Source organism: Bombina bombina, chromosome 2 (assembly GCF_027579735.1).
Source record: "Bombina bombina isolate aBomBom1 chromosome 2, aBomBom1.pri, whole genome shotgun sequence".
Lineage (NCBI taxonomy): Eukaryota > Metazoa > Chordata > Amphibia > Anura > Bombinatoridae > Bombina > Bombina bombina.
In genome coordinates, this window is record NC_069500.1 from 1,017,590,154 (window position 1) to 1,017,613,117 (window position 22,964).

Here is a 22,964-nt window from a genome sequence, read left to right on the forward strand (position 1 = left end):
CTATGTATTCATTCAATTTCGAAATGTAATATTCGAATTCAAATGTGACATTCGAATTCGAATGTGACATTCAAATTTGAAATAGTATTTCTAGTCTACAACTGTGTTTAATAAATGTAATATTCGAATTTGAATGCTACATTCGAATTCAAAATAGTATTTCTAGTCTAATACTGTGTTTTATAAATGTAATATTCGAATTTGAATGTGACATTCGATTCAAATGTGATATTAGATTCGAATGTGACATTCAAAATAGTGTTTCTAGTCTACAATTGTGTTTTATAAATGTAATATTCGAATTCGAATGTGATATTCAAATGTAGCATTCGAATTTGAATGTGACATTCGAATTCGAATACGACATTCAAATTCGAATGTGACATTCAAAAACTGTAAATAACATTCGAAAATCGAATTTTTAAGAATATTCGTTCTTATCAACATTCTGTTATGTAAATCGAATTTCTACAATAACATTCGTTTCTAACATTCGAATTCGGATATAAACACATTCGCCCATCCCTAATTCCAGGCCACTTGGCCACTTTGTATGTGGGGATAAGTGTGGGACGACGACGACCCTGCGATTAGCACCAGAAGCAACCGCCCAAATTTGTCATCCCCACTAAAAGGGTTAAAATGCTCTTTCTGAATCACCTGATTTGTAAAGACAAAGACAAAAACAAAAAAAACACAAGACTTGCAAGACTGTAAAAAAATTCATATATAAAGTATTGATATTTAAAATTGTATTTTTTGTTTCACAGTTATTGTAAGAACACAAATTTAAACTGATAAACAGCAAACTAATTTAATTTATTCTGTAATATTCTAAATGGAAAAGTAAAATGAATAAAGCTAATTTTCTTGAGTAATATATTGCACTGTTTTCACATTGTAATTCAGAAATGCAGTGAAGCAAGTAACTTTGTAAATGTTAACTTTTTTGAATTCCTCAAGGGATCTCGTAAACCTAACGTCTCTCACAGTGACAACTTATTTAAACATAAACTTTATTGCATCTGTCCCAAAAGCAACAATGCTTGTACGATTTAGGTGTAAAACCTTCAATAAGTAAAGTGCCACTTCTGAGAATTCCTCTCAATATACTGTACTGGCCCTATGATTGTATGTGCACCTACAAATATTGAAGCAAGGCACAAGATCACTGATTTCATAAACATGTATAAGTACTGACAGATGCAATTCAGCTATCTGTTTCCCCATGAACATTCTCCATGTGTACTTTGAGGTAGTCGTTTCTTGTAAACTTCTTGTGGCAAAGCTGGCACTCTGCCATTGGACGATTAGGGTTGTGAGTCAGTTTATGTCGGATTAACATTTTCTTTAAACTGAAGGACAAATCACAAACCTAAAAAAAGCAAAAAGTTAAAACAAGATGTTATATATAAACGTGCACAGCATGTTACTTACATCAGTGCAAACATATACTGTACATGCAGGTAATATCATGTGAAGGGTAACCAAAACCTTATTACAGATAAGAAATAACGTACAGCATTCATTAATTGTCAGCCTGCATGTGCACGTGGGCTGTGAAGGTGATGCTTTTACTGTAACTAATATAAGTTGCAAAAAGTAAAGGTACATTATAGTGATAAAATGATATGCTTGGGGAATGTAATTTTATCACTAGCAATGCTGAAAAGCTATGTTTAACCCCCCGCAAAGGGTTAAACACATAGTTATAATACTGCCTAGAGTACAAAAAGAACTGCAGGTCCCGAGCAGAAATTGCAGCCAATCTAATCAGCAGCGGCAGTCGCACAGCTAGGCCGTGCAAATATAGCGCTGCTCATCAGATCAGCAACAGTTTCTACCTGCTTAATTCCTTTGCGAGGGTTGAACAGATAGCAATGTCACTAGTGATAAAATGACACTCCCTAACGAATTAGAGCATTTCATTTTATCACAATACTGGCCCTTTAAACTATATATATATACAGGCTAAAAATACTAAACAAGTAATTATTTTATTAAAGGGATAGTCTAGTCAAAATTAAACTTTCACGATTCAGATAGAGCATGCAATGTTAAGCAAATTTCTAATTTACTCCTATTATCAATTATTCTCTTCATTCTCTTGGTATCTTTATTTGAAAAAGCTGGAATGTAAGCTTAGGATCCAGCTAATTTTTAGTTCAGCAGCCTGTGTAGTGCTTGCTGATTTGTGGCTACATTTAGACATTAATCAGCTAGCGCTATCCAGGTGCTAAACCAAAAATGGGCCGGTTACATTCCTGCTTTTCAAATAACGATACCAAGAGAATGAAAAAATTATAATAGATAATAGTTGTGTAATCAAAGAAAGTAAAAAGCTCTATAACAAAAGAGATTTACAGGTGACACCTTTAATAACTAATAGTGGATACAGTTGCAAGCTTTTAGGACACTAAGGTCCCTTTGTTAGGCATTCTCCTTTTCTGCATCATTTTTGTGTTATAGAAGATTGCAGTATACTTGCAGTAGCAAGAATTCTTCTAGAGAGCAAATGGTGGTGCCTATTGTGTCAGGATTTGCATAATGTGTATTATATCAGCCAATAATGATGCTCTGAGCTGAAGTGGTGTTAGGACGCTGGTGGATGGGGCTTGCACAGCATATATGTGTATGACTCTAAAAGAGTGGTAGCTTTTATAAGAAGTATTTTGTCCTAATACAATGATATTGAAAAAATGATTGCATTCAAAATGAGGTTCCTTTAAGAAAAGTATAAATATACTGTAGACTTGTGTATAACTACACATTAGAGATGCAGGGATGCTTCAGTAATATAATTAATAACAATAAATGTTGGCAGCAATATTAATTTTGAACAAATATAGAATGTTTGAAGAATATTTAGCGTTGTTTTTTTTTTTTTAAATAATTCAAATTGAAATAGTAACATTTAAATGGTGATTCTTGTAGTAGCTATGCAAGAACTGAATTCAACAAGGGTGAGTTTTGTCTTCCTATTCTATACTATTCCAGTCCATCAAAATAGTTACACAGCCCCAATTATGATAATAATGTAACTGGGAAATCAAGTTTTCTTACATTCAAATTTGGGTAAACATGAGATAAGACACAAGAAACACACTTTTCGCAAGGGTTTTTCACATATCTACAGTAAAAAAAATGGGTCGGCTCCTAAGCATAAGTTCCTGCTTTTCAACAAAAGATACCAAATGAACTAAGAAAATTTGATAATAGAAGTAAATTAGAAAGTTGTTTAAAATTGCATGCTCTATCTAAATTATGAAAGAAAAAATTGGGTTTCATATCCATTTAATATAAATTCATGACATTTGTAACTAACAATTCTATGTCACTTATGTAATTGTATAACTAGCATTTTTTATTTTATTTAATATCGAATACAAGTCATAATAAGGAAAAGAAACATAACATTAAATTAAAAAAAAAAATCACATTTTATAATACAAGCTTACAATTAATGTTTCACCATAATTAATATTTCATTTTCAGTTTTCTTGCAAAGAATAATAGAAAGTAATCTCAAAGATCTTTTCCTTAACAAGTGATTACATCTTTATAAATGGGCGACTTAAATTTAAGATTTCCACATTCCCAAACCATTTAACTGGTTCATGCAACAAACAAGCCAAGTTTTTCAGTTCTACCTAAGTAAACTTTAAAAGATATTCCAAGGTAACTATATAAATGCAGCTGTATACAGCACACTCCAATCCCATTTATTTGGATTGATCAAACAGACAAGACTGGATTAAGATTCCTTTAGCAATTAAAACAAATAAATGAAGTGGTATCTGGGTTCCTTTAAGCAGTTTTCCATTTTAAACATACACGTTATTATTTTTCCCCCCACAAAAGCAACATCCAATATTTTTTGGGTGATTCTAATTTGGTCAGTGATTGATTTTACTGGAAAACATATGTTGGACATGAGTGGTGTTAGAAATTGTTACAAAAGTGGTGATAGCAGAGAGAACAAAAACAACTTTACTAAATTCTTTACATCTTCAGCTACTATAATCTCAACACTTTTGCCAGATATATATAACATCATTACTCAACCACAGCACATAATTAAAGGAACATTAAACCATTTCATGATTCATAAAGAGTTTACAAAAAAAAACTTTCCTATTTACGTCTATTATCAAATGTACTTCATTCTCTTGGTATACTTTGTTGAAAATCAGGTAGGTAGGCTCAGGAGCGTCCATGTGTGCCAACAGTTCTGTATGAATGCCTTTAACAATGTTATACATTGTGTAAAAACTGCTGCCATCTAGTGCTCAAAAAACATTCTTGAAAAACTGCTGCCATATAGTTATCCAGACATGCGCATGTTACCTACCTAGGTATTCTCTTCAGCAAAATATACCATGAGAAAAAAGTACATTTGCTATTTGACGTAAACGTTTTTAAAAATTATATCCTCTATCTGAATTATTTCATGTCCCCTTAGAATGAGAGAAACGGGCATTTCAGCTGTGTTCACCGTACACCATGCAGGAGCAAGCGCTTACTTACCTCGCTATTCTTATAGATAGCCATGCAAACGGTTGTTTGTAAATATTGTCATAGTAAGAAATCTAGAATTTGTTCTTATAAACCATCATTTATATTAATAGAGTTTATTTTGCTTTTTAAGTTGTAAGTTAAAGCAAGAAGTGGGTAAAAGAACATAACTTACATCACACTGGAATGGCTTTTCTCCCGTGTGGGTCCTCATATGCTCGTCTAGGCCTCGCTTCTGGCTAAAAGCCTTGTTACATTCACTACACTGGTACGGCTTTTCCTGCATTCAGTGAGAAGAACAAGGGAAAATGAGTAAACACAGAACATGGCATTGTGAAGTGAATGGAATTCCTTACTTTATTGCGCAAGTTTTGTTTTAATTCCCACTGAGGGATATAGTGAAAGAAAATAAGATAAACATACTTTAGTGGTCCAGTGTTTTTAGCATTTCCATTAAATAGGTTCAATTACCTCTGCTCTTTGAAACACACAGCTAAATGAAAGGGACATACATTGGAAAACAATGCTCTAATGAGTTATGCACTGTTTCATCCATGTAACTATGTGTTTAACTCATGCAAAGGGTTTAAACACATATTTAAAGTCAAACACAGAGCAGCAATGCACTACTGGGACCTAGTTGAGCAAATGTGTTGAGTCAATGACAAAGGGCATATGTGTGTAGCTATCAATCACTAGCTAGCTCCCAGTACTGCACTGCTGCTCCTAGGCCTACCTAGGTATGCTGTTTAACAAAGGATAACAAGAGAACTAAGTAATCTGATACCAAAAATAAACTGTAAAGTCTCTAAAATTTACATTTTCTATACATATTGTGAATCTATGAACCCATACAATACTTTATTTAAGAAAATCTTTCCTGTGTTTATTTTATCCTTTGAAACTAATTCACTATCATTTGGATTCTTCATACAACATCAAATGAATAATGGTTTCAGATTAAAGGTAAACTTTAGCTAATCAAATGCCATATATTAAATCTTTGCCATTAAACAGTATATGTGTACCCTTTTTTTTTTTAATCAGTCCATGAAAAGGGATAAATCTGTGTCTATAGTAATGCTTCTATTACAATGTTATGTTAGCCCACTGGGATGAACTCTTTATTTTCAATGAAAATTCCAATGAACATCCAATCAGTGTATGTGTCATATGACACTCTTGAAGTCCAGCTCTTAGGAAGCCCAGCCAAAAGAGGAAATGAAGGGGCGGAGGAACGGAAGATCCCAAGTAGGATTATAAATCTTTTATTCAAAAATATATATACACGTTTTAAAAAAATAATTATGCAGTTTTGCTTGTACACTAATATATTTTTCACTGCAACATTCTTAAAGTCTGAAATTCACCATCACTTTAAGTAAATTGAGCATAAAATAATTTGGTTAGAGAAAATTGATTTTTTCAGCATACTGAAAAGAACATGGCCATGTTAATTTGCATATATTTGCATTTTTATAACAAGCTTATAAAATAGTTGTAGATTTTTTAAAACAACTATTACGTTTACGACTATAGTTTATATGAAAAAAAATACTACAAAACACATTTAATATAAACTTTTTCAACACCTACAAATGTTCTATATATTCATATATTTTATTTCACAAGGGTTTTTCTCAAATCTACAGCAAAGAAAAATATACTTTACCAAAGCAAACCATATCCATGTTTTTTTCACCTCAGAATTAATATAAATTTATCACATTTGTAACTAACAGTTTTATATCACTTACGTAATTGTATAACTAACATATTTGTATTTTATTAAAGGGACAGTGTATTCTAGAATTTGTATTGTTTAAAAAGATAGAAAATCCCTTTATTGCCCATTCCCCAGTTTTGCATAACCAACACTGTTAAATTAATACACCTTTTACCTCTGTGATTACCTTGTATCTAAGCCTCTGTAGACTGCTCCTTTATCTCAGTTCTTTTTACAGACTTTTATTTTATCCAATCAGTGCTGACTCATAAATTACTCCACAGGGAGCAAAATGTTATCTATATGGCACACATGAACTAGCTCTGTCTAGCTGTGAAAAACTGTCAAAATGCACTGAGATAAGAGATGGCCTTCAAGGGCTTAGAAATTAGCGTATGAGCCTTCCTAGGTGTAGCTTTTAACAAAGAATACCAAGAAAACCAAGCAAATTTGATTATAAAAGTAAATTGGAAACTTGTTTAAAATTGCATGCCCCATCTGAATCCTGATAGTTTAAATTTGACTAGTCTGTGGCCCCTATTTAACAAAGGTCTGTCGGACCTGATCCGACAGTGCAGATTAGGTCCGACAGACCTCGCTGAATGCGGAGAGTAATACGCTCTCCGTATTCAGCATTGCACAAGCAGCTCTTGTGAGCTGCTGGTACAACGCCGCCCCCTGCAGATTCGCAGCCAATCGGCCGCCAGCAGGGGGTGTCAATCAACCCAATCGTACTCGATCGGGTTGAATTGCGGCGATGTCTGTCCGCCTGCTCACAGGTAAGTATTTAGCTTTAAATAGGAATAATTTATTTAATAAGAGTTAATTAATTTCGTTAGATTAAAATTATATTTAATTTAGGGGGGTGTTAGTGTTAGGGTTAGACTTAGCTTTAGGGGTTAATACATTTATTAGAATAGCGGTGAGCTCCGGTCGGCAGATTAGGGGTTAATAATTGAAGTTAGGTGTCGGCGATGTTAGGGAGGGCAGATTAGGGGTTAATACTATTTATTATAGGGTTAGTGAGGCGGATTAGGGGTTAATAACTTTATAATAATAGCGGTGCGGTCCGCTCGGCAGATTAGGGGTTAATAAGTGTAGGCAGGTGGAGGCGACGTTTTGGGGGGCAGATTAGGGGTTAATAAATATAATATAGGGGTCGGCGCTGATAGGGGCAGCAGATTAGGGGTACATAGGGATAATGTAAGTAGCGGCAGTTTACGGAGCGGCAGATTAGGGGTTAAAAAAATATGCGTGGGGTGTTAGTGTTAGACTTAGCTTTAGGGGTTAATACATTTATTAGAATAGCGGTGAGCTCCGGTCGGCAGATTAGGGGTTAATAATTGAAGTTAGGTGTCGGCGATGTTAGGGAGGGCAGATTAGGGGTTAATACTATTTATTATAGGGTTTGTGAGGCGGATTAGGGGTTAATAACTTTATTATAGTAGCGGTGCGGTCCGCTCGGCAGATTAGGGGTTAATAAGTGTAGGCAGGTGGAGGCGACATTGAGGGGGGCAGATTAGGGGTTAATAAATATAATATAGGGGTCGGCGGTGTTAGGGGCAGCAGATTAGGGGTACATAAGGATAACGTAGGTGGCGGCGCTTTGCGGTCGGCAGATTAGGGGTTAATAAGTGTAGGTAGCTGGCGGCGACGTTGTGGGGGGCAGGTTAGGGGTTAATAAATATAATATAGGGGTCGGCGGTGTTAGGGGCAGCAGATTAGGGGTACATAAGTATAACGTAGTTGGCGGTCGGCAGATTAGGGGTTAAAAAAATGTAATCGAGTGGCGGCGATGTGGGGGGACCTCGGTTTAGGGGTACATAGGTAGTTTATGGGTGTTAGTGTACTTTAGAGTACAGTAGTTAAGAGCTTTATAAACCGGCGTTAGCCCAGAAAGCTCTTAACTACTGACTTTTTTCCTTCGGCTGGAGTTTTGTCGTTAGATTTCTAACGCTCACTTCAGACACGACTCTAAATACCGGAGTTCGAAAAATCCCATTGAAAAGATAGGATACGCAATTTACGTAAGGGGATCTGCGGTATGGAAAAGTCGCGGCTGAAAAGTGAGCGTTAGACCCTTTTTTGAGTGACTCCAAATACCAGAGTTAGCCTAAAACCAGCGTTAGGAGCCTCTAACGCTGGTTTTCACGGCTAACGCCAAACTCCAAATCTAGGCCTAAATTAATTCAAAATTATCTTGACTTTCAATCAACCTATCAGCAACATTCTTTATGTGGAAAGAGCTGATCTGCTTTGCCCTATATCACGAGTCATTGTTATACTAAAGTCAAATGAAAGTTTACTAAACTTGACTACCATGACTCCTCTAGCAGGAAAGTGTTCAAAATATATCAAACCAAATATTACAATTAGGAGTTTTGCTATCAATAATTTCAGTATTACATTAGCTATAAGGTCAACTTGGAACTATTGACTATTATTGTACAAGAAGCACTAAATGTTTTGATTGTACCTTGTGTGATTTGTATTATACTTGCCAAAACGATAACCCTATTAAGGGCTAGATTGCGCTAATGTGAGCACGATATTTGTGCTCCAATCATAATACCAGCACACATGTGCATATGTACATAAGCATATACATACAGATATATTTACAGGGAACACACAGTTCTCATAGACCGCAATGTAAAAGCACTTTTCAGTGACGTTTTTTTTCTAACACCCCACACCTGCCACACATAACCCCATAAAACTGCTTCATGCTGTTTTTATTTTTTTAAAGATGCTATTATTTTATTTTTAATTCTAGAAACAAACTCTAAAGTTTGGGGCCGATTGGGGCACTTTTTGAAAAATAACAGGATATCTGGTTAACTTGTAGTGGCTGGTTATTTAATGCGTGCCAGTAAACGGGTGAATTTGCCTGTTTATGATAAATTAGTGCTCCACTTGTACTCTAGCCCTAAATATTTATATTTTATATACTTTCTCTATGGCCAATGTATATAAAAACTGTCCATTTGTTTGCATTTTTCTGCAGTACTGGGACACACCCCTTAAAGGCCTCTTATGTATTGTGTATCATATCTTCTTTGCTGTGGCCATTTAGGGAGAGATATACATGATTCCAGCACATATCAACCAACCACTGTGTATAATATTTTAGGTTTCAGAGGTCAGAATCCTGCAGGATCCACTGAAACCATCCTGGGACAGGATGGGGAACTACACTTTTCAGATTTAAATGACAAATAAAGAGGGAAAAATAAATAATGAAAATAAAACAAAGCTAAATAAACATTTTTGGGGGGGATTAAATGTTGGGTGTACTTAGTGACTCAAACAAATTGTGAAAAAATATTTGTCTTAGAAAAAAGGAATTTCCTTAGTTATTTTTTCTTATTGGTTGCGTACACTATTACATTTGTGACACACAAGAAAATACATATTCACTATTTTTTAATTTACTAGTGGCAAAAATGATAATAAAGTCAAAATTAAACTTTTTTTTTATTCAGATACAAAGTACCATTAAAAAAAACCTTTCCAATTTACTCTGTTCATCTTAATTTGTTCTATTTCCTGAAGAGTAAACCTGGGTAGGCTCAGAGGATCCCTGAAGTGTGCGCCTGTCTTTAGTAACAAAGGTTTGTAGCAATGCTAAAGACACATATTCAATTCTGAGGTCCTATGTCCCTATCTAGGTTTACTCTTCAACAAAGGATACAAAGAATGAAACTAATTTGATACCAGAGATAAATGAGAAAGTTTTTAAAATGGTACTCTGTGAGTTATAAAAGTTCCATTTACTGTTCCTTTAAAGGGACATGAAACCCAACTTTTCATCTGACCCTCTTTATGTGATCTGGGTTTTTAAGCTGTATTTGATTTCTTTTTTGGGAGGGGGTGGGGGTGTCAAGGTGACTGCAGTTCCTATCATTATGGGCCGGCCCTCTTTATATCTCTGGTTTTATTTACCAGACTACTTAGAAAAGCACGCTGTGTATTTTTAGGAGCACAAAGAGACAAACAAAATGCCATGAACGACAGACCAATACTAATCTGCCAGATCAAGATTTTCCAAACATTTCCATCTGCATACAGTTATGTTCTAAACAGTTTTGTCTCCTTCTGCATGTGTGTAACATTTTGTATGCTTATGATTGTTTATGTGGCAGTGCCTTTCTGATTACAAGCTTTTCTTAAACTGGTATGATCTTTCAAAGAGTGATATAAAGCCCCTTTTCTCATAAACAGTACCAATTGAGAAAAAAGGAGCATAATTATTGTAAGAAAGAACCTAATCTAATGAATAACACCTAAATCAAATGTTTTAATTGCTTGTTCTTGTAGATAAATTTGACAGCATTGCTAAAAAAGGGCAATATTTCCTTAAGCACATAATAGTGAGTTGTATGTATTTAGTTGTGTGTGCTTGTCTGTGTGTGTTCATTGTGTTAATTTAGCAAAAAAATATATTTTTAAAACTTTAATTACAAATACATTTCTTATAATAATACAAATTAAATTTGCCTGTAGGTCATTTTATTATTACACAAAGGCACATAGCAGCTTTCATACTAAGGTAGGATTATTATAGGAATTGTATGTACTGTGACAATTAAAATGTAATATATTATATTACTGTTCCCCTTTTTTACAGTTTTATGATAAAAATTACAAGAAGAAAATTCAAAATGCAGATAAAGCTTTTACCTAGTTGTATATTTATCAATTTTATTTCCTGTAAAGACTGTGGGCTATATTATGAGTGGAGCACAATATTGCACATACATGAGCACTATATATGCGCTCCACTCTGTAATACCAGCGTACGGAAATGTGCGCTGCTATTACAAGCGCGGTGCAATGCGAACAAGAGAGCACGCTTCCATAGGCTTCAATGGGAGCCTCGTTCTGATGCCGATAGACACAGCAAACCAACTAGCACAGTGCAAGGTGGCAAATCGTACAGTGTTGGGCAGCAATAAATAAATATGTTTATGAATATATACATATATATATATATATCTATGTGTTTATATATGTATATACACATATTAATACATAAATATATATACGTATATATATATATATATATATATATATACACATATTAATAGATAAATATATAAATATACACATATTAATACATATATATATATATATATATATACATATTAATACATAAATATATATATATACACACATATTAATACATAAATATATATATATATACATATTAATACATAAATATATATATATATACACACATATTAATACATAAATATATATATATATACACATATTAATACATAAATATATATATATATATATACACATATTAATACATAAATATATATATATATATATATACACATATTAATACATAAATATATATATACACATATTAATACATAACTATATATATATACACATATTAATAGATAAATATATATATATATATACACACATATTAATACATAAATATATATATATATATATATATATATACTGTATATATATATACATACATATTAATACATATATATATATATATATATACACATATTAATACATAAATATATATATATATACACACATATTAATACATAAATATATATATATACACATATTAATACATAAATATATATATATATATATATACACATATTAATACATAAATATATATATATATACACATATTAATACATAAATATATATATATATATATATATATATATATATATATATACACATATTAATACATAAATATATATATATATATATACACACACATATTAATACATAAATATATATATACACATATTAATACATAAATATATATATATATACACATATTAATACATAAATATATATATACACATATTAATACATAAATATATATATATACACATATTAATACATAAATATATATATACACATATTAATACATAAATATATATATACACATATTAATACATATATATATATATATACACATATTAATACATAAATATATATATATACACATATTAATACATAAATATATATATATATATATATATATATATATATATATATACACATATTAATACATAAATATATATATATATACACATATTAATACATAAATATATATATATACACATATTAATACATATATATATATATATATATATATATATACATATTAATACATAAATATATATATACACATATTAATACATAAATATATATATATATATACACATATTAATACATAAATATATATATATACACATATTAATACATAAATATATATATATATATATACACATATTAATACATAAATATATATATATACACATATTAATACATAAATATATATATATACACATATTAATACATATATATATATATATATATATATATATACATATTAATACATAAATATATATATACACATATTAATACATAAATATATATATATATATACACATATTAATACATAAATATATATATATATATATATATATATATATATATATATATATATATATACGCATATACATATATATTTATGAAAACACAGTTCCCATCGAACTCCATGTAAAGGCACTTTCAGTACAGTTTGTTTTCTAACAAACCCCCATCCCCTCACTTTAACTCCTTATAACTGCTTTGTGCAGTTTTTTTTCAATAAAGATGCTTATATGTTTATTTAATGACTCTACTGTCCTCTTTATTTTGGGGACATTTGCGACAACTTTTTTTCATTAACCAGAGATCTGATCTCTGGTTAATGATTTCTAGTGCAAAGTGAAACCACAGTCACATTAACCAGTCACTTAAAATGGCTTGTTATTTAACGTGCTCCTGTTAAGATAGTGCTCCACTCATAGGGGCATATTTATCAGTGTGCGAGCGGACACGATATGCTGTCGGCATTTATCATTGCACCAGCAGTTCTTGTGAACTGCTGGTGCAATGCCGCCCCTTGCAATCAACCTGATCGTATTCGATCAGGTTGATTTCTGTCTGCGGCCTCAGAGCAGGCAGACAAGTTATGGAGCAGCGGTCTTTAGGAGCTTGATAACTGTGCCCCATTATCTGGCCCTGTATGCACCTGGAACATATTAATAGATTTCAGTCTTTGCAATTTGTCTCTCTGTGAGAATTAGCGAACCTTAAAAATATGTGCAGTGGAAAAATTGAGTTTGCTAACAAAGATTTAAGTATCCAATCTGTATAAATGTATAATAGTTACAGTTGTTATTTAACAGTAGAATATAACTTTAAGGTAATAGATTAAAAACATATGGAACATTGGTATATTGAGATGTGAGAAAAATATGGATAGTGGATCACAAACATTTTGCCTCAGCTTCATTTTCTAGTGGATGGTGTCACATGTTAACAAACCAATAAAGCTACAATTTAAAAAAAAACAAAAAACACAACTCAGACATTTGAAAACTAGAAATAGCAAATGGATAGCTTAAAATGGTCTCTACACTTTTTGTTTAAATAAATACATAAAGTAGGCTGCAAAAGTTTGTGTCCACTACCACAATCTGCTTTTATTTCAGCATTTCTTAAAAACTTCAAAATATCTGGCATCAATTCTACACAAGTTTGTGCAAAATAGTACAATGTTTGCAATTTACATTATTCCAGGACTCATTTAAAGCTTTCCAGATAGTGTATAGAGATGTCACAGTGTAATTTGCCTTTTCCATTTTCAAATGCTCCCAAATATTTTCAACGGAGTTGAGGTCCAGTAAATGTGGATGGATCACTTCAACTTCCATGAGTGTTTGGATCATCAACTGGAAAAAACTTCCATACAACTTTAAGCCAGAAGATCGTCTGCCTTTGTAGAATACAGTGGTACTTCTCATTGGTCAAATTATAGTTTATCTTGTGCAATTAACAAGCTCTAGAATAAGCAAAACATTATTACACCTGAATATTTCCTGTGCCATATGTAATGGTTGGTCTCACACAAAGTGTTGTTAGCCTCTAGTCCTGCTGTTTCCTTATATGAATTCTGTGACTGCAAACATAAAATTACAATTTTGTTTAGTCAGTAAAAAGGCCTTTTCCAGTCTTCCCCTGAGAACTTTTTTGTATTGGTTGGCCCAGGCTAAAGGTTAAAACCTATTTTTAAATTATCACAAAGATCACACATTGCCAGCCATCTTTAGACTGTGATGCATTTAGGGAAGAAAAATCTAAATGTTATTTACAGACTCAGGGGTCGATTTATCAAGCTTCGTATGGAGCTTGATGCCCCTTGCTTTCAGCAAGCCTTCAGGCTCCCTGGAAACAGAAGTTATGAAGCAGCGGTCTAAAGACCGCTGCTCCATAACTTGTCTGCCTGCTCTGAGGCGGTGGACAGAAATCAACCCGATCGAATACGATTGGGTTGAATGACATCCCCCTGCTAGCGGTTGTGCAATGATAAACGCCGACAGTGTATGCTGTCGGCATTTATCGATGTGCGGCGGACATGATACGCTACATCGTATCATGTCCGCTCGCACATTAATAAATATACCCCTCAATGACACTTTACAGACTGTTACAAATGAGGAACGGGACTTGGAGATTATTATTTCAGATGATTTAAAATTTAGTAAACAATGTACTACTGCAGCGAGTAAGGCCAGCAGAATGCTTAGATGTATTGGTAGAGGTATTTGCAGCAGAATAGTAAGGTTCTTATGCCACTTTACAGATCATTAGTTAGGCCTCATCTTGAGTATTGTGTGCAGTTCTAAAAGCCATATCTTCAGAAGAATATAAACAAACTTGAATCTGTGCAAAGGAGGGCTACCAAAATGGTACATGGTCTAAAAAAATAAAACGGACCATAAGAGGCTCAATTACCTAAATATGTATAGCTTAGAGGAGAGAAGAGAAAGAGGTGATATGATAGCAACTTTCAAGTATATTAAAGGGCTTAGTAAATCTGAGGCTGAGCTAGTGAGTATTTTACATTAAAAGGAAAATTCAAGAACAAGAGATCATGATCTCAAGCTGAAGGGTTGTAGATTCAGAAGTAATTTGGAGAAGCACTTCTTTACAGAAAGGGTGATTGATCCATGGAATACACTTCCACAAGAGGTAGTAATGACAAACACTGTGCGGGACTTTAAGAATGCCTGGGACAAGCATAAGGCTATACTACAAAATAAATGAGTTTATACTTTTAGGAAATAGGACTTGCTGGGCCTATGGCTCTTATCTGCCGTCAATATCTATGTTTCTATGTGATTTCGCTTACTGGGGTAGGACGTTCTTGGTTTAGTTGGGCTTGAATTCTAGATGTAGATGTGATTCTATCTTGTAATGATGTTAATAACTTGATATAATGGTGTTCTGATGGTTTACTCACTTTAGGTCTGCCTGTTCTTGCTATGGATGAAAATGGTTTGGTTTCAGAAAATCTCTTTTCTGTATTGTGCTACCTCCCTAAAAATATTCAACTTAAGCTGCAATCCAGTGCTGGGAAACAACTTGCCCTTAGATTACTTAACTAAGCTTTTTTGACAATGTTACATAAACTATTTCCAATGGCCTTCTTGAAAGACCCAAAAAGCAGTAATTGTAGGCCCATACTAATATAATTTATATTAGGTATTGATCATTAAAAGACAAATACAGCTGCTCACATGTGTATTTGGATGTTATACTTTGAAAGATTAATAAACCTACCCCTAAGTGCTATTGCATTGTATTTTTATCATGTATTTGTTGATTATGCAAATCTATTGTACTGTATTTACTTGTCCCCATATTCTCAACAGGAAAGCTACAAGCTATATAATTACTTAGATATTATGTTAAGTAGTATTTTTAATAGCAAGTAGTTTATGGAAGATTAACCCATTCATTTTCAAACAGCATGACAATTGAGAGTGTTATGATTCAGAAAATCGCAGTATCAGTTTGTACATATATAAACACTTTTAAATATGTTTTAAATTTCAAAATGTGCCATAATAGTTTGTCACATTTTAAAATAATACATTTTTTTCATTAGACCATGTTCTGAAAAAGAAGAATTAGACCCCCAAGAAAGTCTTTACTATTTTAACACATATAAATTCAAAGAGAACAGAAAGTCTTTGATTGCCAATAAATTAAAAGACCCTTTGTATGAAATCCTTCAAAAGATGCATAGTGCACAGTGAAATTAATTAGTCTATTCAAATTATAAGTGTAGGTTTTATATAGTTGTTTGGAAGTTGCAAAATAACTAACATTGGGGATAAATGAAAAAAATAAAAAAAACATGTTTATGTAGAAACCTAAGAACTAGAACTCTTGAGTCGTGTGTGAGATTATTAAAAAGGGGCTTACACTGAGTGTTCTGTGCGCAAATGTTCTTTCCATCCCAAACATTCTTGCATAGATAAGAAATCTATTAAAAACACCATTGCGTACAGCTAGAATTTATCATGCTGAAATCAGTGATGAGTGGTTTAGAATAAACATTTTCAAATTCATCTACCAGGTAACTATGCATCAATGACTAGTTGTAAATCTTGAGATTAAATCACCTATTTGTGAATAGCTATTTAAGCTGTAAATACTTACTAAAGAACTTAGTCATAGAGATGAATATGCCAAATTTCTCTCATTTTGTTGTCATGCCTCTTTAGTTTTTAGAATCTAGGAAATGTGCATGTTGCCGCTACATATAGTATATAGAGAAAACCATATGAGGATTGAAACATTTTGGTGCCCATCTATCAAGCTCTGAAAGGAGCTTGACGGCCCGTGTTTCTGGCGAGTCTTCAGACTCGCCAGAAACAGCAGTTATGAAGCAGCGGTCACAAAGACCGCTGCTCCATAACCCTGTCCACCTGCTCTGAGCAGGCGGACAAGAATCACCACAATTCAATCCGATTGAGTACGATCGGGTTGATTGACACCTCCCTGCTGGTGGCCGATTGGCCGCGAGTCTGCAGGGGGCGGCGTTGCACCAGCAGCTCTTGTGAGCTGCTGGTGCAATGCTGAATACGGAGAGCGTATTGCTCTTCACATTCAGCGATGTCTTGTGGACCTGATCCGCACTGTCGGATCAGGTCCGCAAGACCTTTGTTAAATAGAGGCCTTTGTGTTAACATGATACAAGCTCAGTATAAAGGTAAGTGTTCCAAGCATATTTTTTATTAAAAATAGTGCAGCTATTTAAAACAATGGCAGGAAGATACAACACTGAGGATGTGGCACGATAAAAAGTGAATTTATATGCAGAAGACGATGCCTGACTGAGGTTGGGACAAACTGAAATGCTGTTGAATAACATACTTTGCAAGAATGAGTCACTTCCTTTGGGTAAGGAATAGGCCAATGTAAGAAACATTGTTCATATCAAACTCTAATTTAGTCTTGAAATGTGTCAGGTATGTTTGTGCTATTGGATTCGAGTTTTACCTTAGGTTTGCCTAGAGCATCATCTCTGTTTTTCTGTTTCAATGGGGCCAACCCCTTTATGCCTCATCTCTGTTTTGCCGTTCCCCTGTAGCTGACCATGGCCTAGATTGCAATCCTACCACAACTTTTTGTAACAGAAATAAAAAGCATCATCAAACCTGTGCAAACACTAATTAAATAAATGCAGAAAAAGAACACTAAGTGCCAGATTATGAGTGGCGCATTAACAGTTACCCGCATGCGAAAAGCGGGTTTATCGCAGCTGTTTGCACACGTCGGGTTTACTGCTTATATTACAAGTTGACTTCTATGGGGGAATACTTTATCGTGCACGCAATATTAAGTTTTCTGCGCATCGGGTCAGCGTGCAAGTGAAAACTGTTTTCTTTCAACTTGTAATACAAACTTGTAATACGAGCGCTACCTGATGCGCGCAAAAAAAGCTTACTTCTAGTGAAGTTAGCACTCAAGCGGAAGTGGTAAATACCACTCTACTTGTAATCTGGTTCTAAATAAATAACACAAAGTGCAAAATCCTGGGGTGAAAAACAATTAAAGGGACAGTCTACCATAGAATTGTTATTGTTTTAAAAGATAGATAATCCCTTTATTACCCATTCCCCAGTTTTGCATAACCAACACAGTTATATTATACACTTTTTACCTCTGTGATTACCTTGTATCTAGGAACCTTCTTCCAGCCCCCTGATCACATGACTGTGACTGTTTATTATCTATTGTCTTAAATTTAGCATTGTTTTGTGCTAAATCTTAAATAACCCCCTGTGCCTGAACACAGTGTAATCTATATGGCCCACGTGTACTTTCTGTCTCTTTGTATTGAAAAGAGATTTAAAAAGCATGTGATAAGAGGCAGCCCTCAAAGGCTTAGAAATTAGCATATGAGCCTACCTAGGTTTAGTTTAACCCCTTAACGACTGAGGACGTGCAGGGTATGTCCTCAGAAAAAAGGCAGTTAACGCCTGAGAACGTACCCTGCACGTCCTCAGTGTGGAAAGCAGCTGGAAGCGATCCTGCTCGCTTCCAGCTGCTTTCCGGTTATTGCAGTGATGCCTCGATATGGAGGCATCCTGCAATAACCTTTGTAAGCCATCCGGTGCAGAGAGAGCCACTCTGTGGCCCTCTCTGCACCGGAGATCGCTGGCTTACTGCGTTGGTGGGTGGGAGCCGGACCGGGAGGCGGGTGGCGGCCATCGATGGCCCTGGTTATGTGAAGGGGGGCGGGATCGTGGGCGGGGGTGGCTGGGGGCGCGCACGGGAGGGTGGGGGCGGGCGCGTGCACGGGGAGGGAGCGGGTGGGAACCGCTACACTACAGAAAATGTTGAAAATTAAAAATGTTGAAAGTAAAAAAAAAACAAAAAAAAAAAACGATCAGCAAGGTGGTGGGGGTTTGTCTGTGTGGGGGTGGGGGAAGCTACACTACAGAAAAGAAAAACAAAACAAAAAAGCACTTTTTATTGAACTTTTTATTGCAAACTGGGTACTGGCAGACAGCTGCCAGTACCCAAGATGGCCCCCAATAAGGCAGAGGGGAGGGTTAGAGAGCGGTTTTGGGGGGGATCAGGGAGGTTGGGGGCTAAGGGGGGGATTTTTTTTTTTTTTAAAAACCCTTTTATTTTAGTACTGGCAGACTTTCTGCCAGTACTTAAGATGGCGGGGACAATTGTGGGGGAGGGAAGGGAAGGGAGCTGTTTGGGAGGGATCAGGGGGTGGGATGTGTCAGATGGGAGGCTGATCTCTACACTAAAGCTAAAATTAACCCTGCAAGCTCCCTACAAACTCCCTAATTAACCCCTTCACTGCTAGCCATAATACACGTGTGAGGCGCAGCAGGATTTAGCGGCCTTCTAATTACCAGAAAGCAACGCCAAAGTCATATATGTCTGCTATTTCTGAACAAAGGGGATCCCAGACAAGCATTTACAACCATTTGTGCCATAATTGCACAAGCTGTTTGTAAATGATTTCAGTGAGAAACCTAAAATTGTGAAAAATTTTAAGTTTTTTTTAATTTGATCGCATTTGGCGGTGAAATGGTGGCATGAAATATACCAAAATGTGCCTAGATCAATACTTGGGGTTGTCTACTACACTACACTAAAGCTAAAATTAACCCTACAAGCTCCCTAAAAGCTCCCTAATTAACCCCTTAACTGCTGGGCATAATACACTTGTGGTGCGCAGTGGCATTTAGCGGCCTTCTAATTACCAAAAAGCAACGCCAAAGCCATATATGTCTGCTATTTCTGAACAAAGGGGATCCCAGAGAAGAATTTACAACCATTTATGCCATAATTGCACAAGTTGTTTGTAAATAATTTCAGTGAGAAACCAAAAGTTTGTGAAAAAATTTGTGAAAAAGTGAACGATTTTTTGGATTTGATCGCATTTGGCGGTGAAATGGTGGTATGAAATATACCAAAATTGGCCTAGATCAATACTTTGGGATGTCTACTAAAAAAAAATATATACATGTCAAGGGATATTCAGGGATTCCTGAAAGATATTAGTGTTCTAATGTAACTAGCGCTAATTTTGGAAAAAAATGGTTTGGAAATAGCAAAGTGCTACTTGTATTTATGGCCCTATAACTTGCAAAAAAAGCAAAGAACATGTAAACATTGGGTATTTCTAAACTCAGGACAAAATTTAGAAACTATTTAGCATGGGTGTTTTTTGGTGGTTTTAGATATGTAACAGATTTTGGGGGTCAAAGTTAGAAAAAGTGTGTTTTTTTTCCATTTTTCCTCATATTTTATCATTTTTTTTATAGTAAATTATAAGATATGATGAAAATAATGGTATCTTTAGAAAGTCCATTTAATGGCGAGAAAAACGGTATATAATATGTGTGGCTACTGTAAATGAGTAAGAAGAAAATTACAGCTAAACACAAACACTGCAAAAATGTAAAAATAGCCTTGGTCCCAAACGGACAGAAAATGGAAAAGTGCTGTGGTCATTAAGGGGTTAAACTAAGAATACCAAGAGAAAAAAGCAAATTTGATGATAAACGTAAATTGGAAAGTTGATTCAAATGAAAAGTCCTATCTGAATAATGAAAGTTTAATTTATACTAGACTGTCCCTTTAAAGAAAAAAACAACAGAAGTACATTACAAACATTTGCCATTCTAATTTCTTTCAATGGCAAGTACAAAATGCTTTCAGCAATTGCAGCTTCTATTGACTTGGCGCTATGCCATTACAATCCCATTTTTTCACACTTCTCTTCAGCTGGTGTATATTGCTTGCACCTATTGCCAGACAGGGGAAAGCTAGTTAAAGGAGCAGTAAATACAGTATATTTGCATAATCAACAAATGCATGATAAAAAGACAATACAGTAGCACTTAGTCTGAACTTCAAATGAGTAGATGATTTTTTTTCTGACAAATTTTAGTTATGTCTACTTCCACTCCTGTATCATGTAACAGCCATCAGCCAATCCCAAATGCATATACATATATTCTGTAATTTCTTGCACATGCTCAGTAGGCACTGGTGACTCAAGCATTGTAAAAATAAAAAGAATGTGCACATTTTGTTAATGGAAGTAAAAGTTGTTTAAAAGTGAATGCTCTATCTGAATCATGAAACTTTAATTTTGACTTGAGTGTCTCTTTAAGACAAAGATCAATGGTTCCCTGCGTTTAGTTAAATGTGCAGCTCATTGCCATAATAAAACCCCACCACAACTAATGATAACTGCAGACTCTCTCATGCCATTAATTCTAATTTCAGCATTTAAAATAGTTGATTTATTCTGTGGTATTCCTACTTAATACTGAAAGTTTCTATACTTAAAGGGACATGAAACCCAACATTTTTCTTTCATGATTAAGATAGAAAGGCCTACTTATCAAGCCGTCAACTGTGCTGCATTCGACGGCACCAATACGCTCGCCTGACATCGCCTAACATCACTGCCGCGAACCTAAATACGATCTCCTTATTTAATAAAAAAACTGTCTGTTGTTAACTAAACATCGATCTTGCTGCTATTCGGCTTTTTCCCAGCTTTATTTATACCCTGTTACTAAACAGTGCCACTATACTAAAATGTTTAACCCCTATCCCGCCGCTCCCGGACCCCACAGCCGCTAAATAAGGTTATTAACCCCTATTCCGCCGCTCCCAGACTCCGCCGCCACTAATTAAAATTATTAACCCCCATTCCGCTGCTCCCGGAATCTATTAACCCCTTAACTGCCAGCCCCCACATCACCATAAACTAAATTAACCTATTAACCCCTTAACCTAACAACTCCCTAACTTTACATTAAATATTAACTCATCCCTATCTTATAATAAATTTAAACTTACCTGTAGAATTAAAATAAACTATATTAAACTATTAATTAACCTACCCTAACTATTATTCTAAAATTACATTAAACTATATTAAACTATTAATTAACCTACCCTAACTATTATTCTAAAATTACATTAAACTATATTAAACTAATAATTAACCTACCCTAACTATTATACTAATCTTGAATGAAGCGGCAGAAGTCCTCAGCGAAGCCGGCAGAAGTCTTCATCCAAGCCGGCGGACTGCTGTTAACTAACATCGATCTTGCTGCTATTTGGCTTTTTCCCAGCTTTATTTATACCCTGTTACTAAACAGTGCCACTATACTAAAATGTTTAACCCCTATCCCGCCGCTCCCGAACCCCACAGCCACTAAATAAGGTTATTAACCCCCATCCCGCTGCTCCCGGAGCCCACCGCAACTCTAATAAAGTTATTAACCACCATCCCGCTGCTCCCGAAGCCCACTGCAAAAAATGTAAAAACAAACAACTAAGTTACAAAAAATAATAAACACTAAGTTACAAAAAATAAAAAATAAACTAACAAATATTTAAACTAATTACACATAATCTAAGAGCCCTATGAAAATAAAAAAGCCCACCCAAAATAAAAAAACCTCTAGTCTACAATAAACTACCAATGGCCCTTAAAAGGGCCTTTTGCAGGGCATTGCCCCAAAGAAATCAGCTCTTTTACCTGTAAATAAAAATACAAATACCCCCCCAACAGTAAAACCCACACCCACACAACCAACCCCCCAAATAAAAACCTAATCTAAAAAACCTAAGCTCCCCATTGCGCTGAAAAGGGCATTTAGCTCTTTTTCAGCTCAAACCCCTAATCTAAAATTAAAACCCACCCAATAAAACCTTAAAAAAACCTAACACTAACCCCCGAAGATCCACTTACAGTTTTTGAAGACCAGACATCCATCCTCAATGAAGCGGCAGAAGTCCTCAGCGAAGCCGGCAGAAGTCTTCATCC

General features: G+C 34.5%; 1 protein-coding gene across 1 annotated transcript in view; it reads right to left on the bottom strand.

The window, feature by feature from the left end:
• Positions 1–703: 703 nt before the first annotated feature.
• PRDM5 (PR/SET domain 5) overlaps positions 704–22,964 on the bottom strand; it is a 492,849-nt gene continuing 470,588 nt past the window's right edge. Inside the window, exons 15-16 of the mRNA XM_053703603.1 lie at positions 4,691–4,795; positions 704–1,375 (exon numbers count right to left, since the gene is read on the bottom strand). Of these exons, the coding sequence (XP_053559578.1) occupies positions 1,211–1,375; positions 4,691–4,795 (270 nt within the window). The 3' untranslated portion in view covers positions 704–1,210. The remainder of the gene's footprint in view (positions 1,376–4,690; positions 4,796–22,964) is intronic.